The sequence below is a fragment of the Falco naumanni genome, chromosome 6, assembly GCF_017639655.2.
Source record: "Falco naumanni isolate bFalNau1 chromosome 6, bFalNau1.pat, whole genome shotgun sequence".
NCBI lineage: Eukaryota > Metazoa > Chordata > Aves > Falconiformes > Falconidae > Falco > Falco naumanni.
In genome coordinates, this window is record NC_054059.1 from 7,462,196 (window position 1) to 7,480,310 (window position 18,115).

An 18,115-nucleotide genomic window follows, 5' to 3' on the forward strand; every position below is an offset into this window, starting at 1 on the left:
TTCTGAAACTGATGAAACTCACTGGCTAGTGCATGAAGAAATTGATTACTGAGAAGCTGTTTTTTGCCCCCCAACATAGCAATTCTGCAGAAATTTTTGGCATCTCTGCAGCTCTCCTTTACACATAGGACCGGTGAATTTAACACAGTTGTCCAGATGAGTTTCTTGTGTCACCAGTTAGGTCTGATGAAAGTATAAGTCAGCAGATTGCTTCAAGAACGTAGGGTAGTAGTGCATACCAGATAACGGTAATGTTCACTGATTGCCTTCAGTAGAAATTGGAGAGAACGTACAGATATAGTTGATTATGAAAAAGTTTGGACTGGAGATTTGAAGCTTTCTAATATCAGAGCAGTGAGGTTCCTGCAGAGCCTTCTAGTAGGAATAATGTTGTCAAGAAACAGAATTGCTTTTAAGATCAAGTGTAACAGAATTGCAAAAAGGAATGCTTCGACACAGTTGCTGTTTTTTCAGGGAGATGAGCTTTCTGGATGGGAAATGCCTTGTAGTTCAGTTTTCCAACTCTGTCATGGACCTGCCAAAAGACTTTGAAGTTCACCTTCAACATACCTCTTTTGCTGTCTGGAAACTCTTCAGTGACAAGATTGCATGTACATGGAGAGCTGCACTGGTACCACGGTCTTGATTGAGCTGCTATTCAAGAGTTTAGTAATTACCGATTATGGCACTAATTCTTTACTTGTGGTGGTTCTCCTACATCTAAAGTTCGTTCTAATTAACTTTATTTGCAGAGGATTTATAGTACTTTATCTGCAGCTGTCTTACTTTCAGCTGCTGTACCTTGGCTTTGAACAAGGTCATCTACTCAAAGGCTTCTCTTCTCATGGAGCTCGTGTCTGTGTCTCAGTCTTTCCATGCTTACTTTACTTCCTTTCATCAAAGCTGGGTTTTAGTCTGTCTGTAACATCAGCTCCTGCATCAGCATTGACTTAACTTGGCTAAATCTAGATTTAATCTTCGATCTAGATCCCCTCTCTCTTCCTGTTTTCTTCTGTTGCTCTTGCTCATGTCCAGGACTGAGCTCCCAGGCTGTATGTCTCCGCTTCCTGTTCCTCGTGCTTCTAAGCTGAGACTAGGTTTCCGTGCTTCTTGATCCATAAATTTTATGAAAGCTCATAAAACTAAAGAGCGAAAATAACCTGGATTCACTGATCTGACTGTATCAAGGTACACGTGTGTGCACAGTGCAGCCCCCACAGTGCTGTCTCGGAAGGGTGGCTGATGGCGTGTGTGATTCCTCCAGCTCTGCTTTGTGCCAGCAGCAGGACTGCAGGAGCTGCACAAGTGCTGTGGAGGGCTCCATCGATGTAAGCGTGGGTTGTACAGGCACTGTTAAATCTCTGCCGTGACAGAAGGGGAAAGCTTCAGAGCACTTGAAAGGAAAAACTTGGGAATTAGTTCTGAGGAGAGGAGGTGTTAAAACTAGGGACAGTTTTGCGAAGGATGGAGTGGTGATTTGTGGAGGAATATTTCCATGCACAGAGGAAACCTGACAGACATGTGAGGACACATGCTGGCTGAGGACAGGGAAAAGGGGCTAGTGGAAAGTTGATCTTTCCAGATTGGCAATGAGTCTACTGTGAGGTTTCAAGGTGGGCTGTGGGATGTAGTAAAATAAGGTAGTTTGGACATGTGTGACCTACGTCAAAAACATTGCTGTGCCAGTTTATGCTTTTGAATTAACTTTAATGTTATTTTTAGGAAAGGAGGCTATGTTCTTGACTGCTGTTTTTTTGGAGTTTTTTGTTTGTTGGGGTTTTTTTAGGATTTAATTGCTTGATGAATTTGACTTGTAGCCACACCTGATATTTTAATGTCAGTGTTGTGTTATAACTGCAGAGAGTAAGCATTTGTACAAATTTTGGCACAATCATATCAGTGAAGACAGACAACGATGATAAAAATAAACTGTTCCAGGAAAATTACAGCTTCAGTGGGAAAGGGAAGATACGGCATATGTGAAGTTCTAACTTTAGTAATTAGGCTTTTGTTTGATGATAGTTTGGATTGATTGGGTGGAAATAATAAATTTTGCTGTCAGTGAATTCTCAGGATCAACCAGTTCTGTAATTCATGGTATTCCTTACTTTGCTGCAGGTTCATGTATTTACATCTTGAAATACTGAATTTCCTTCTCTTCTGAAGTCAGTACACCAGAAAAAAGAAAACTTTAAAGCAGCAAGCAGAGAGCTTTTTGTGAACAGTGATTACAGCTTTTATTTGTACAGCAGGATAACTTCTCCCTTTGGATTCAAGCATAATGTTCTGGAGTGCCTGGTATTTGTGAATACTTCTATATGGAATATCAACAGCACTGTGGAAGTGATTTAGTTTTACCCAGAGGTTTAAAAATCAGAGGCCAGAAAACATTTTCATCTTTATATTGTTCTGAAAATCCATTTCAACTTCAGAAATGGCCTCCTGCTAGGTATAATAGGTCTTAAAAAGGGAATTAAGGTTTATGAAGCATATGCAAATCTTCATGTGGCACAGCTGGTAGGAATAACCTGCATGAGAACATCCAGGGAAGTGCTTTATGCTGTGGCCAGGGAACCCAGGGCTGTAAGTACAGGGCAAGAGCAGCACTGTGCCATCGCTGGTCATACAAACCATTGGTTCATTCAACTTTGATTTAATTTGATCTTTTTTAAAAATATTTTTTCTTTTCTGCTTGTCTACTTGATTATGATGAGGAAGTAAGTGTTACTATTTGTTGCCAGTCTAGGACCCTGAATGCACACCTATTTCGGTACTGTTAGGACAGCACAGTGTATCAAAGACACCATCCCTCTGGTACTAGGTGCTGGCATTGAGGCTGCTGGTTGATCCGACAGCAGTGGTGAGGAGCAATGAGAGGTAGGCTGTTGGAGAGAGCTGGTGGGAAGATACTGGCATCTAATGTGAGTACACACATCATTTGCCTAGAAGGTTCAACCTGCAGCTCTGTCCTAATAAGTGATAGATGAGCTGTGAGCTCTGTGGTTATGGGCCGTATTTTCGACATAGTGCCTAATGCCATGCTCCCTTGGTTTGTGGTTAGGGCCTTTACTGGGGACTGCAGTATGACCACTAGTAACGAGACAAGGGGATGTGACACTGCTTACTGCGTTTGCTGCCTGCCCATGGAGGATACCACCTCACTGCTGCTCTCCCTGTGCTGCCTAGATGAGGAACTTAAGCTGTCTTGTTTAAGCCAACCCTGCCTTTTGGTTATGGTCTTAGCTGAGGTTACTGTACCAACTGTTTGCTCTCCTTTTGCAGCACAGACATCTGAGCCACTTGACAGTCAAGTCCTCAACTGCTGCAGTTTAGAGCATATGGCTGAAGGTAAATTGTTGCCAATTTTGGATTGTTTAAAGACACTGCACTGTGAACCGTGGCAGTTTAGGAAATGAGTGATGAGCAGTTCAGATCTCCAGGCGGGGTCAACAGCTGGGACCAGGATCTTCATCAGCTGTCTCGTCCCTGTTCATCAATCAGGTCACTGAATACCTAAAACTGAGTGATGCTAATACCTCCTCGCGTGCTCACAGTGCATGGAAACAACAGGTTACACCAGCTTTACAGCATTTAAGCATTGGTTCTGCATGTCTTCTATTTACAGCTGTAACTACTAATTATTTTTTAAATTAATCATTACTTAATAAACCTGTGCTGATTTATCATAATTGGATCTATAAATTCATTTCTAATGGCTAGACGCTTGAATTTCAGTAGTCCCTTCCCTAAGGCCACATTAGTCAGCATGAGCTCAGACTGATACGTAGACATATTTTTTTCCAAACTCATAAGGAAGTATAAAAAATTTATGATGTTGCTTTAACAAGACCCACTGGGACTTGGGATTATTTATCTAAGCCCTTGTTAAAGACAAACACTTCTCTATGTTTAGCCATGCAGAGCAAAGCTGCTCTTCAGACAGTCCAGAGCACTTTAAAATGAAGAGAATTTGATAAACGTAGAACTGAAATCATGAAGAGAAGGATGAAGGATCTTTCCTCTGTATCCCTTTACTGCAAAGCCAAAGTTACTATTAACCACTAATATAAAAAGAAAAATGGAGTGACAGCACCTCTTGAATTTTAAGGCCATTTCACTGTACTAGGAACCAGCAGGGGAAGACTTTTATCATTGTTAGAAGGAAACTACTTGTGACACTGAAGAAAAAAACAGAAGATGAAAAAGATCTGTCTCATTCTTTGCAGGAGGATTAATTCTCCTGTACAATTAAGCTGATTTCTTTACCTCATTCTTCAGCACCCAAATCTCTGATCTTTCTCTGTGAGGTAATTTTTACTCATGTATACCTCTGTTGGGACCTGAGTTTAGTGTCCCCCTACTGCCTTCTCCTAGGAAGCTATAGGAGGAGAATTAAATGGAATGTATTTCATGAGGTACTTTGTGTTTAACTCCCTCTTGTTTTCTTTCAGTAACTAGGAAATTAAAGTGTTTCTAAGGGCTTGGAAATTAAAAATCTAATATAAAATTAGACCATTTAATTAAATTATAAAAATTGAAACTAATATTTTTAGGAAAAATATTTTACAAGAGGCTATAGTGTGGTTGGTAGGAAGTTTTAAGTTACAGACTTTCAAAGTAACAGAGTTGCTTTAGATATTTCCACTTCTGTAAATCTGAGCAATCTGTATATCCAGAAACTTTAAAATGTTCTTTGTTTCTCTCAAGAAATTAGCCATTTATATACTGAGCATGACATTCTAGTGCATGGAATATCCCTTTGGCCAGTTTGGGTCAGCTGTCCTGGCCGTGCTCCCTCCTGGCTTCTTGTGTACCTGCTCACTGGCAGAGCATGGGAAACTTGAAAAGTCCTTGACTTAGAGTAAGCATTACCTAGCAACAATTAAAACATTAGTGTGTTATCAACATTATTTTCATACTAAATCCAAAGCACAGCATTGTACCAGCTACTAAGAAAAAAATTCACTCTATCCCAGCTGAAACCAGGACACTGATGAAGCCCCAAACCATTACCTTTTTTCTCTTGAATATTTTTTTTTCTGCAGCATCTGTGAGATTCCAGAGTTTGTCAATAATGGGTATTGAAACTGGGCACACGACACAGTTGCTGCTACTCTGTAGATATTTTAATCAGATTTACCAATTTAGAAATCATCTGGTAGCTGTTTTGGACAAGTGACCCACGTATTTTTGGACTGACTTCAGTAATGTCTTGGTGAGAAGAGGAGAACTTCAAACAGATGAAACTGGAAACAAGTCAATCACAGCTGAAACTAGAAGCTGAAATAAAATAATTCTTGAATTTGTGTTTGTTCTGCTTAGAATTATTGTAAGAGTTCGAGAATGGTAGTTGTGGTCTTTAAATCTTGGACACTGATACTTGTTCCTTTTGAAATAGATAACTAATAAAGTTCCTTGCTAGGGTGGTGCAGCTTGGTTCACTGCCCCTATTTTCATTATGAGAAGTTTTGCTCCTATTTAAAAGCTAAGTTCTTTACTGTCTGCAGCTTTAAACTTCTCTTATGCATTTGCTCTTTGAATAATTTGCTCATCTGAGAACTGAAGGGGTGAATGGAAGCGAATTGAATGCCGTTTCGAATGAGACAAGTCTTTTATTTCTTAAGCACCGTGGCAATCATCTGACCCTTAACGACTCCAGGCAGACCACTGGTGAGGTTTTTGCAATCTTTCATTCTGAACTAGTTCAATTTTTTTTTTTTTGTATTTGATCTGCCATGCCACTGTTTTGAATGATGGATTTGGGCTTTTTGATTGCCTGTTTATCAATTTTTCACATTTTACATGGTGCGAAGTAATTCTCAGATGCTGAATGTAGCATTTGTACATGGGCAAGTTTTCTGTTGAGGTAAAGCATCCTTGTATTTGTGATAGGTTACTTGACACCATATATTTTATGTTCTGCAATATAACATCTCTTTTGGATCATTTTTAAATTAAGGTTATAGTTTCAGGATGAATTGTAAAGAAACCTCAGGAGAGTAGTGCTATTGATAGCAACTGGGCACTCAAAACTCAGGACATGCCCTTATTGATAAATGTCTTCCTCCTGAGTCTTCCTCATATATTTTGATTGGAGTTTCCAACCTGTGGGAGGGAAAGGAGTGAGGAAAGTGTCTGTAAAATCATTCCTGTAGGAAAGTTTTGTGGAAGTGTAGCCCAGGTGAGAGCAGAGTCATTTTGTGTTTTCTTTGGGGCTTCTGCTTGGTGTCATGATGCCTGGAGGGGCTGAGAGGCAGCCTGTTGTCTCAGTCTCCAGGTGGGCTTTTAGCCATAGGTCAATAGCACACTGCTCTCTGTCCTCTGCATCCATCCCAAGCACAGTAGTCTACAGTTATTGCCATACATTAGGGAAATTATGAGCTGTCTGTTCTAATGTAGAGTAAGATGTATTCAGGAAGGAATCAAGAGGTGCTAAAGGTGAAGAAAAGTATTTTGAGGAGCAGGCAAAGCTATCCATTCATTCTGAGTTGTAGGCATATCCAAGAAAACTGCAGTCTAGAGTGAAGAACTGTTGCCAGTCTAGATGGTGATGACCATCAGCAGTGCCGTCCTGCAGTATGGTGAATTATCAGCAGTGATCTGGCTACAACAATCCAATCTTTATTGTTTTCAAAAAATTACTTGAATTCTTTCCACCTGGGATGCAGTAAGACATTCAAAAACTGCAGCTTAAAGCCTTAACACAACGGTTAAAGTGAAAAAGCACATTCTAAAGCATTGGCCATGCAGTTTTTATGAGAGTAATTCACTTCTTTTAGTGGGACCATGTTGCTTTGCTGCTGAGAAGTCTGCAATTACATTGTACTTTGGAGCTGCACCAGCAATTCTGCACAGTTTGGATGTTAAGAACGGTCACAGCAGACTTTAGGCAATGCCCAGCAAGAACCAAGCTCCTATGCTTTTCTTGGTTTTGTAGAACTTATAAATTAACATGTGAGTTCTGCTCTTGCACCCAGCTTGGCTAAAATAACATAGGGAATTGTAAAAAGTAGTTTCAAGGAAACACATTGTGAACCTGTTGAATTCTGTCTGCTATGTTTTCTTTGTATTATGTCTATATATTTGAGCATCAGAAGCCCAGCAGGAGCTGTTTTCTCCATGAGCTTGTATTCCTTGGTCAGATGCTCTAAAGCAGAACTTCATTGTAACTGATGAAGATTTGCTGCAGGTTTCTGCTTTTACAGCTTCAGCTTTTGCCACAAACTCTTAATCTGGCAGATGAATGAAGAAAGGATTTCTCTCCCGATAGGCAGTTGCTGTTACGAGTTGGCTCTGTGGATGGAGCTGTCGCTGCCGCTCTACCTTTACACGCTGTGCTTTTACTGGTAGAACATTTCCTGGGAAGTACCTGGCAGGCTTGGGATTTTATGTCCAAGGTCAGTTCCTGCAAAATTAAAATTCGTTTTTCTCTTCATTCTACAGTCAGCCTATTTTTGCTTACCTGGTGCTGAAACTAAATAAAGATGATAGTTATACCCACTGACCATCTGTGCATGGTTTGAGTACTGTTATGAATTTTAAGTTTAGTACATTTGCAAGTGTTTGTAGTCCCACACATCTAGGCGTCCCATCGAACGTAAATCTGCTTTAGACATTGCCACTTGATTTAGCTTTTCATACATTCCTTTTAGATATTATGACTCTTCAAATAAAAGGTTGCAGAATAGATGAGCACCTGCTAATCCTTCCATGTGATGTTTAAGCTTTATTTCAGTGATTCTTGCAGCTGAAATTCTGTTTTGTCTTCTGCAGAGACTGCACAGGTTGTGCTGTTTTGCAGTGGAATGAAAATACTTTATGGGTGATAGGGTTTGCAATTTAAAATTAATACTTTTGAAATTGCATAGCAGCCAGCTGAGGGAGGGAAGGCAATGTGGAAAAGCAGTTGGTGAACACCCAAAAATCTATAGTCCGGAGAAGTATGTTGAGTATTACTTTTGAAATTATATGCTCCAAGGCAAAGATACTCCTGGACAGGATGAAAATCTCAAGATTTATTTCCATGCAAAATGATGCATTATGTCAGGATAGCTTTCTGTGCTTCAGAGGAATAATCTACTTGTAAACAACCTTGTCTGCCTTGGCACAATATACTGACACTGTTGTTTGGTTTTCTGTTTTGCCCTTTACCACTTTCAAAAAAAATATTTGAATTCCATGGGCTATTCACAGGCTTTTATTCATGCTAGTAGCATTTTTTAATAACTGTACCAAAACCAGTGTAGTTACATTTAAGTTAATATAGGACAGTTGAGTCTAATAAAAATGTTGGTTAGTGTGAAACAAAAGAAAGAGAATTTGGCCTGTACTTTACAGGCTGAGATAGGCAGCTTTTACTTCTTCTCTGACTTCCCTTAAATAGTTCAAAATAATCAAAACACGTCAAGAAGTAGTAAAATAATTTAAAATTCAGAAATAAAAACAGTCTAGTTGCGATTCATATGCAGTTTTCTAATGTACACAGAATAATTGAATCCACTGTCTTTTAATGTACTTTTTAGCAGGAGTTATCCAATCTATGCTACATATTGGAGTTAGAAATGAGAAAACGGTGTGTGAAATATCTATTTTAAATCACAGAAGCATTCATTGGAACAAATAGCATAATTTTACTTCTAAGGCCCTTTGAAACATTACAAGAACATTTGATACTTCTTATGTCAGCCTTTCTGAAAAATATTATGGCAATGGGCAGACAGTACTCTGTTGAGGTTAAATTTGAATTTTCATTATAAGCCTTTCCTGTTAGTATTAAATAACTTGTCCTTTTCAAATGGTGTCACACTGAAACTCAAGAAGGACTTACATTTTGTAGAATAAGGTATTTTTAAGCCTGCTGAATTGTTTTTGTAGCGGATTTCTAGAAAACTTCTTTTTGACCTGACTCCAGAATTGCATAGTTTTTCCATTCAAAATATGCATTAAAAAAAAAGACAGAAGACTGTTAATAATGGTCACATGCTTCTGTATACAACTATTATATCTGTTTATATTAATTTATAGGAATACACATAATTGTGTAATGATATGAATATATATGATTAATATATAATTCTGTATACTCTATTGAAGTCTACGTACTATATAATATATATATGATGTAACTTTATTATAAGGATGATATATCTGTAAATTTCTTATAAGAATGCTTTATAGGAGAGAGTACTTAAGACTACTTAAAGTATAGAAGTTCAGTTAAATAAAACTTCATCCTGTTTCTATAGTGATGAACTGAAAAAATTTAAGGTTTAAAACTTAGAAATGGAGCTTCTGTTGTGGGCCACTGCCGTCCATTGCAATAAATCTGAAAAAGCCCCTCCTCATGTGAATCCCTAGATCATTACCATCTGTCTTCTTACTTCCCTTGATACGTTGCTCTTCTCTTACTCACTTCATTGCAAGGACACCAGTGGCTTAAATTTCTGTTCTTCCCTTTGTTGTCTCTTATGAGACATTAAATACACATTTGTTTAGGAAACCATGCAAGCAGTATAGATCCCAGGGAAGATTTGCTCAAAACCCACACAACATTCCCAGCTATTGAGGATGAATAATAAACAACATTAGAACAAGACTGCAGATGTTTGTTTTAGAAGGGAAGCAGTGATTCTGTAAAGAAAGTTGGGTTTTGTTTTGTTTTGTTTTTTCCAAAGGAATTTGCTGTAGGCTGTGTAAGCACTGCACTTCTTAGTGTTCCATATTATTTAAATTTTGGCAAGAGTTAGGTAGCTAATGAGCATGCATTGATTTTTATGTCATTTTTAGATCACTGCAAGGATAATTAAAAGTATAAATAACTTAGCCTCCCGGTATATTAAGTATATAGACACATCATCAACCATAATTTAGAAATGTTTTTAGATTAAATAATTTTTACAAATAGTTGTTTAATTTAGCAGGTTTGTCCTTTGGTTAAGTAAAGTCATCTGTCATTTATATCAGAGCTGTAGCTCGTGGAAAGGCAGCCTTAACAACATTCAGTGAACTCCGAGACTCAGGGCTGAGTTTCTGTCAGCTTTTATATTGGATTCTTCAGCACGGCCTTGATTCAGCGAAACACTGAAGCCATAGCTAACATAGTAATCTCCTTCAAGGATTTCACAGCATTTGCAGCCCTAAATTGCAGAGCGCATTTACGTAGATCATAACTAATCAAGTCAAGTTAATTCAGTGCCTTGGTAGGAACAGTCAGTAGTCCTCTGAGTAAGAGCTTTTTCATTTTACAGTTTTCAGCTGTGTAGACTACCCTAGGTTCATGTATTTATAGAAGTAGTCTGGTAAATCAGAGGTGGTGGGGGGGATGCTTTGGAAAGGAAAAAAGGGCTTACCTGTTCCACTTGAAAAGCAGACTTATTTTGCCTGTTGCTGTGACAGTTGCATTTTGAAGTGAATCTCTTGTATAATGGAGGGTGATTACTAGCCATAAATGGCACTGATGGAAGAGGCCTTCTTTTGAAAGAAATGCAGTCTAGTGAGAAGTCTGGTCCAGTTTTTGAAAATCTTGTGAGAATCCTTATCATTTTTTCCTGGTTTTGAAATACAAAGGTTTCTCTTGCTTCACTGACATGCTGTGAGTATTGTGTTTTTCATGAAGACTTAGGACATTATGGGTGGGTTCCATGACCTGATGGATGACTCTGTCTGTTTGCTAGTACTTATATCAAGGAATTAGGGAATAAATGTATTTAATGATTTTGGTGCCTTAAACCTTGTATTTTAAAGACACAGTTTTCAAATGTTACTCTGAACTATGTAGGCATTTAGCAATTCATTGGGATCAATTCCATAACGAGCAGTGGAGAAATACCATTCTCTGATGCATGATGAATCAAATGTGCTTATCTGAAAACATCATGATCAATTACTTCTACCGGAGAAGTAATTGTTCTATCTTTAGTCTTACCTGAGTAGTTGTTTTCAAGTTTTGCTCATCTCTGCTTTCAGAATTAATTGGTTGAATTTCAGATAACAGCTGCTGATTTATTTTTTTTAAAGAAATCCAAATTTCCCTGGATTTCCCACTATTATCGGTTAAACAGCTTTGAAAATACCACTTCAGTTTCTAAAACATCTTTCACGTATCATTGTACGAATTTTCCTTTCCTAGCTGTATTTCTTTGACTGGTTATCGGAATGTGACAATCATACCATGCCCTAAATTTCTCCTTCAAACAACCCCTTCCTTAGAGAAAGCATTAAAAAATACAAGGGGGAAGATAGCTTCAGCCTTTCGTCTTTGTTTCTTACTGGTTCTGAATGCTGCATTCTGACAGTTCAGCACATAGCACATAGTTACTTCATATCAGCATCTAACACAGTAGCCAAGTGTCTTGTCCCTTGAGTAGAATTCTGTGTTCACTTTCTATCCTACTTCAGTTCTGAAATGTATGCCAGAAATACATTGAACAGTTTGATTAACATTCATCATATGCAGTTCTGTCTTTCTCAAAATGAAAGTTATGTCAAGGTTTTGATTATATCATTTAATTTCATGTCTGTTTGTTGTGTTTTCATGGATGAGAGGAACTTGTAGATGGAGCAGAAGGGGTGAGTTTGAGGTGTTGCTTTGATCTGCAGAAGCTGCATCTCAAGTTTGGTAAACACTGGGAAGAGCTCTGACTCTTGGTATTACTGGGGATCCGTTCCATTATCACCAACCCTTGTTCCTGCCCCAAAACTTAAGAAGTTTTATTTTCCAGTTGTCCTGAACACACAAAATCGAGTGCACTTAAGTAAAAGCACTGAGTCTGTTTGGCTCACTCATTAGGGAGTATGGTAGGCTGTGAAGAACATGTTTACTTTGCTTATAGTAGTTGGTTTTACTAGAAAGAAATGTCATATAGTTGAGCTTATGCTAATATTTTCCCAGGTAAGTATCACTTGATTAACCAGTATATATGTGGCTGAGCTCCATCAGCAGCTTTTCACTGTGGAGTGACTAATGTGGATTTCTCCTCACTGCTCAGACACTTGATTTTCAGGAAAACACGAAACTTCCCCAAACCTGATGTATTTGAGATCTTAAGAAAATTTGGTTGAAATAGGCTAAGAAGTTTAAGAGTTCTAGGGAAGGAGAGCATAACGAAAAGAGGAAAGGATGGAGTGACAGACAGGATGCTTAGAACTATTTGGGTTTTCCTGTTGGTGAGAACACTGGCAGGCAAAACTGGATGATAATGATTTACAGAGGTGGATTTAATGTCCTGTGAACAAATTCACTCTGACATGCCCTTTTCTTAACTTAGAGCATGCTCCTAGTTTGGACCATTTTACTGAGTATGTTTTACTACATCTCATTGTTTTAAACCCTGGTTTCTAAAGCTGAGTCATATCTCCCTCAAACACTGTCAAGGTCAATATGTGGTGGTGAGATTTTACCTGTCATAAAGCAGATGCAGTCTTGCACCCTGTGATGACTTAGAGAATCTGTGTAGAATTTATGAATTTTATTGATACTGAGGGTCATAATTATTGGGGTTTTTTGTTAAACTAGGAAGTCCAGAATCTCAAAACTTCTTTGCAATGTGGAAAAGTTGAATGTTTGCAGAAGGAAGAACTTGAAATAGCATTATTTCTCTTGTTAACCTCACCTTTCTTCAGCTAATCTGTTTTACCTCCCCCTTATTCCTTTCAGCCAGCATAGCAAGCTATGCTCTCTGGGAATTATGCTGGCTCTTGCCTTCACTCACAAAAGGGCCAGGCTTGGCCCAGCCTGCTTTCTCTCAAGGGAAGTTTAGGAGCAAGAATTCATTGCTGAGTAAAGGTATTGAAGAGCAGGGGAACAGAGCACATGCATGCTAAATTCTGTCTACATCTAAAGTTACCATGTACACATCTGAGTCCTACTGGTTTCCTTCCTGTCTTCTTCCTCAGCCCTCCCAAAAACTCCTTCTGACAATTTGCCCTATCTTAATGTCAAATTGAGTTATTGTATTTTTTAAGATCAGCAGAGCAAACCACAGTTTTGTTTGCCTGGCCACAGAAGTCTCAGCCAGCTCAGACTGTAGGCATTTGGGATTGGTCTGGGAGGAAGCACTGAGCTGATGGGCTGAGTTGTCCTCTGTGGGGGCTCAATTTATGGGGAGCACTTCTTTCGATAGCAGCCTCCTCTCCTGTACTGGAAGTGAGACAACTCTCCTTATACAGAAAGGTTCTGTGAAACTAAGGTGAAAAAACAGGGGTGGGTGGCTGGCTGTTTTGTTTTGGTTTGCTTTTGTTTTATGCATAGATGTTTTTCTCCTTCCTCCACAATGAAAAAATACTCCCAAGAGTAACAGGGGTAAAGAAGAACAAAAGAAATGATCCAATAAAGCAGTAACTTCCCACAACCACTTGTGTTAAATGCTGCAAAAGGACAAGTCATAAAGACTAATTCCTGACATGGGTGTTCCTGGAGCAGTAAGTGCTAGGACACACATGGTTTGTTTGTTATAAGGGAATACACTGGGATTGTTTGAGGAAATACTAATAACTGAACCATTAATAAACAAGAATTGCAATATAATTAGTCTAGATGTCTTTATGCAGTCTTTTCCTCAGATAAACCTGCCACAAAGTTATGAAATTGTGAAGCTTTGGACATGGAAGTGTAGCAAGCATCGTCTTCTAAAGTGATGCTCTCAGATCAGCTGAGAATAATTGGTGTCTGTCTTGCTCTGGAGTATCTGATACTAGCTGCTCAGGTAAAATTATTAAACTAACTGGATCACTGATCAGTCTGACAGTTTGTGCATTAAGAAAGAAACAAGCCTGAACAATAGAAAGTGGAACGTTCTTGTGTTTTGAGCTAATCTTGTTGAACTAATTGTGTTCTTCAGCATGTGGTAGCAGGAACAGTTTATCCAAGTGTGCTTTCAAAATGCTTTTTTTTATGACTAGCTCTAGAAATACTATTTCTTTTAATACATCTAAAGAAGAAAGCTGTATAAAATGAACTGGGATTGCGTTTTCGCTTGGTATAAACTGTAATAAGGTTCCAGTGAGTGCATCATAAACATCAATTTTGAAAATCATGCCTGACCTCCTGTCTTTTCTGAAGTGAAAAGATATTTTTCTTTCTAGAAACAGCATTAAAACTGGAGACATTGTGTTCTATGTAGAATACTCTCTATATAAACCACTATATGGTGGGAAATTGTCAGTGGCAGATGAAATTTGTTTCAGAAACAATTAAACTTTAAATTAGAAACATGAGTGGATTGCTTTAATGTATGCTAGGTTTTCCTTTCATATTATGTATCCTTTTGTAAGATTGGTGGTACGACTAAGGTACTGTAAACGCACTTTGTATTTCTGGTAAAACACTTAACAGTGACTTCTACAGGGAAAATCTTTTATCGCAATACTAGGAGATGTTCTTAATATTTATTTGGAACTTCAGTTTTCAATACATTTTTAGAAAATGAAATATTTTTTTCCCTTTATAGCCTTGCTGATGCATGGGAAGATGATATTGGAGTTCATCCTTTAAAGTTTCCATCAGAAACATGTTTGGAATTACTGTTGATACTGAGTTTGAGCACCAGCTCTCTGCCACCTTCACTTCGATGCATGAACTCTTTTCAGGTGAGTAACGTCTGCTATTTCAATATAAAAGTATTACTTCTAGAAAAAAAAGAGAGATCCCTGGGGCCCATAAACCCTTTCAGAGTAAAGGTTTGTCTTCTGTAGTTGCATGACTCTCCATTATATTAAATATAGCAATGGAGAACTTCTGGTAGTGCTGTTTCTTTCATTTGTATTAAATGAAGACCAAGGCAGGAAATGTTACTGGATTTTTAAACAGTGAATCACTGTTCAAATTAAGTTAGATGGTTAAAGAAATTTCATCAAATTTAGGCTGGAGTAGCTAGGATCATTATATAGAATCTTGCTGACTTAAAAAAAAAAAAATTCTCAGAAATAGAGTGAAGCATTCACAGTTTTGTCCAATGTTCTCTGTATGTTACTTTTGAAGTTCTCCACAGCCATAGAAATTTTCGTAAGAAAATGTTGTTGCAGGCGTGTTAAATTGTGTTTTGTATTTATCATGTGTCTGAAAACATATTATTTTAGCAAATGAAACACACAGACATCTCAATCCATGATGATACGGCATATCAATTCAACCTTTTTATGATGCTTTTGTCTTCCCTTGTAGTTACATAGTCCATCAGTTATGTATTGATGCAAAACTAAAGTAACCAGCTGTTGAGCAGTAAACATCCCTGAATTTGTGTTTGTCTTGACAGCTATAAAGAATCATCATCTTAGTGGGAGTGAGTGTCCTAAACAGTTTACAGCATGAAATCTGGTAGCTTCTATTTGTCCATACTCCCAGTTTGTAGTTAAGGCACATTTAGTTAGTATTCCAGAGTTATGTTTACTGAAAAATAATCTTATTGTAGAATTGTGGAGCCAGAAAGAACATGGTCATGAACCAAATCAAGTAATTGATTTTAATAGAGTTACACTGATGGACAGCTAAAACTTGTCTAGATGTTAGGAAATAAGTATGTACCGGCATTGTCTGCTCACTTTGCGTCTTGTGAGCTTGGTAACAGGGGATCTGTGTATGGTGAACTAGGGGATCTATGTACAGCGAAATACTGGCTGTGTCAGCAGCCATTAGTCATTTCAACATTATATTTAGTATCCAAGGTCAGAATTGTTATTGGCTTGTACATTCGCAGGCCATAAAATTGAAGAATCTCCTGGATGCCAGCAGAGTGAGATTGAGAAAATTACACATTTCAAAGACTGGCCAGTACTAGTTATCCGTGCTGTTGAATATTCCACATTTCCTGTTAAGAAGTGAACATTTTGGTTGTCTAATCCAGGGGGATATATTATTTGTCTGTTACATTGCCGGTAATCTGTGGTAAGGTCTTCTCTGCTTTACCCACGGTAGATTAAACAGGGAGTCCCTTCCTGTATGCTGAGGCTGTGTCCCGTCTTGTTTCTGTGCGTAGTCGGCCCCGGGTTGTGCCTTTAGGATTTCCTTTGATTTGTGTAGCTGGGTAGAGATAGGAAGTGATAAGTGGCTGTCCAGTGGTGCAGATATGAATCAGTAAATTCAGGAAGGGTTTTTACCTCAGAGTACACAAAACACCAGACTTTTCTTTTTTGCTTGCCAGACTCCATGATTGTGCTTGATTGCTCCTGGGTCATTTTAGCTTCGTGAGGCTGTCTGGAGTTGAACTGATGCCCTAGAGGCCCACCACGGAAGCAAGTCAGGGTAGGGTTATGTCACTGTGGGGTCGGAGGGCCCCATGCATCCTCTGGAGACCTTCTGACCATGGCTTTTCAAACTCAAATTTCAGTGGAACAGCTGAAAGCAAATTCACAGTGCTTTGCTGAAGTACTGTAGGGGACGGCGTCTTCCAGCACTGGCCTGCTCAGATCTTAGTTTGCCCACCTGTGTGCCAAAGTAGGTGATGGGACGATGTCCCGTATTGGTTGCAAAGATGAATTCAGGCTGAAGGTGCTGTGTTTTAAGCTGATTGCCAGTGTCTGTGCTTTCACAGCAACACAAAAGGCAAAAATTATTTTGAAAAGCCGAAGTTCTGAAACCCACTCTGCTAAGATAATGTTCTATTTTGCCAAATGGGAGGAAAGGAAAATGGCTGTTTTGATAAGCTTTGTCTCCAGCTTTCACTCTTTTTGACAGACAGCATCACCAAGTGTTTGTCCTGGAGGGCAAACACTGTCCAGGAAAATATTGTTTTACTTCTTTTTATCCTTGTGAATCTTGTTTGGATTTCAGTTTGTGAATCCATGAAGCAGAAATGAAGTTTGCCCAAGATTTTCACTGAGGCATTACAATGGGCTGTCAGCCTTACCAGGGTTTTTTTTTGGCTTACTTCTTTGTACTCATGTTCACTTTCTGTACAGTAAATACTAGAGTTACATGTCCTAGGTTTTTTATATTTTTCTTGGAAAAAGTCAAGATCTGTGAAGAGTTTGAATAATGATATTAAATTGTGCTGTTCACTGGGCATAAAGATCCCTCTGCATCCAAAATGGTGAAAGTTGTGAATCAAACAGGGAATAATAAAAGGCCACTAACTGAAAACTGATATTTCATGTGTCTTAAAGGACTAATGGCAAAATGAAAAAAAACTAGTTTTGTTTTACTTTGCAGTACTCCTAGACCTGGCAGTAGTCTAGAAAAAAACCCCAACATTTTAATTCTATATTACAATAATCCTTGTATTTGAACTAAAAATAGTCACAGTTTCCTGTTGTCCACGTGCGGCGGTCTGGTTCAACAAGAGGCCAGGCTCTCACAGGCATCTGAATGCTGGGGGAGTTAGAAGGAAACAACCCCAGAAAGTGGCAGAGTTTTCAACTTTTGTAGGTGTTCCCACTGTAGGACACGTGGTGTAGAGAGAAATGGACCCATAGTTTCCACTGGTGCTTTTCTTTATGTTTTGATACAGTATTTGAAAATGCTTTTAACGGGCACCTGTATATGTAGTGATCTAGAAGTTACAGTTTAACTCCCGATACTATGTCAGTAGAGCTTTAAAAAATCCAATGGTTTGTAATTAGACAACAAAAATTCTCTCACCCACACCCCTGTGTTGAGGCTGTATTTACCCTCTCTCCCTATTATATTACAATATGGCAGTGTTGACAAGCCAGATTTTTAGTTGGCATACCTATGTATTGGATGATGTTTAGGTTGTAAAAAACACACGAAGGAAATGTGCTTAGTTGCTAATCACCTCTGTAATAAGCTCTGTTCTGCTTTGTGCTCTAGAAGTGCTGTCTGGGACTAGCTTAGCAGACTCTATATCTGTGCTGAGACATAAATTACATTTCATTTTCCAATGGTGTGCTACTGCTTAGTAACATAATATTTGAAATCACTTCTCAGTTCCATTTTGACCCTGCGAAGATCTTTCAATGTGATTTATGTCACTGGAGGAGCCTGGTAGAGAGGAGCAGCAGCAGACTATGTTACATAGCTCTCTGCTGAGTTTAAGGTGCTCACTGCAGCCAGCTTTTGAGCTCCTCAGGCTGTTGATCCTAGGTACTAGATTGGCTTTGGCTCATCTCTCATTTTACCTGTGCAGTTACATTGGTATTGTTCTGGTGGGCTGTAGAGAGT

General features: G+C 38.6%; 1 protein-coding gene across 5 annotated transcripts in view; it reads left to right on the forward strand.

Moving 5' to 3' along the window:
- Window positions 1-18,115, forward strand: part of UBE3D (ubiquitin protein ligase E3D) — an 82,133-nt gene that overhangs the window by 33,999 nt on the left and 30,019 nt on the right. For 3 of the 5 annotated variants that reach the window (XR_005828470.1, XM_040598343.1, XM_040598342.1), the window contains exon 9: window positions 14,448-14,586. Coding sequence is in view for 3 of the 5 variants with exons in the window: in XM_040598343.1 (XP_040454277.1) it covers window positions 14,448-14,586 (139 nt within the window). In the remaining 2 variants the exon portion in view is untranslated. The other 2 variants (XR_005828471.1, XM_040598344.1) reach the window with 2 other exon arrangements.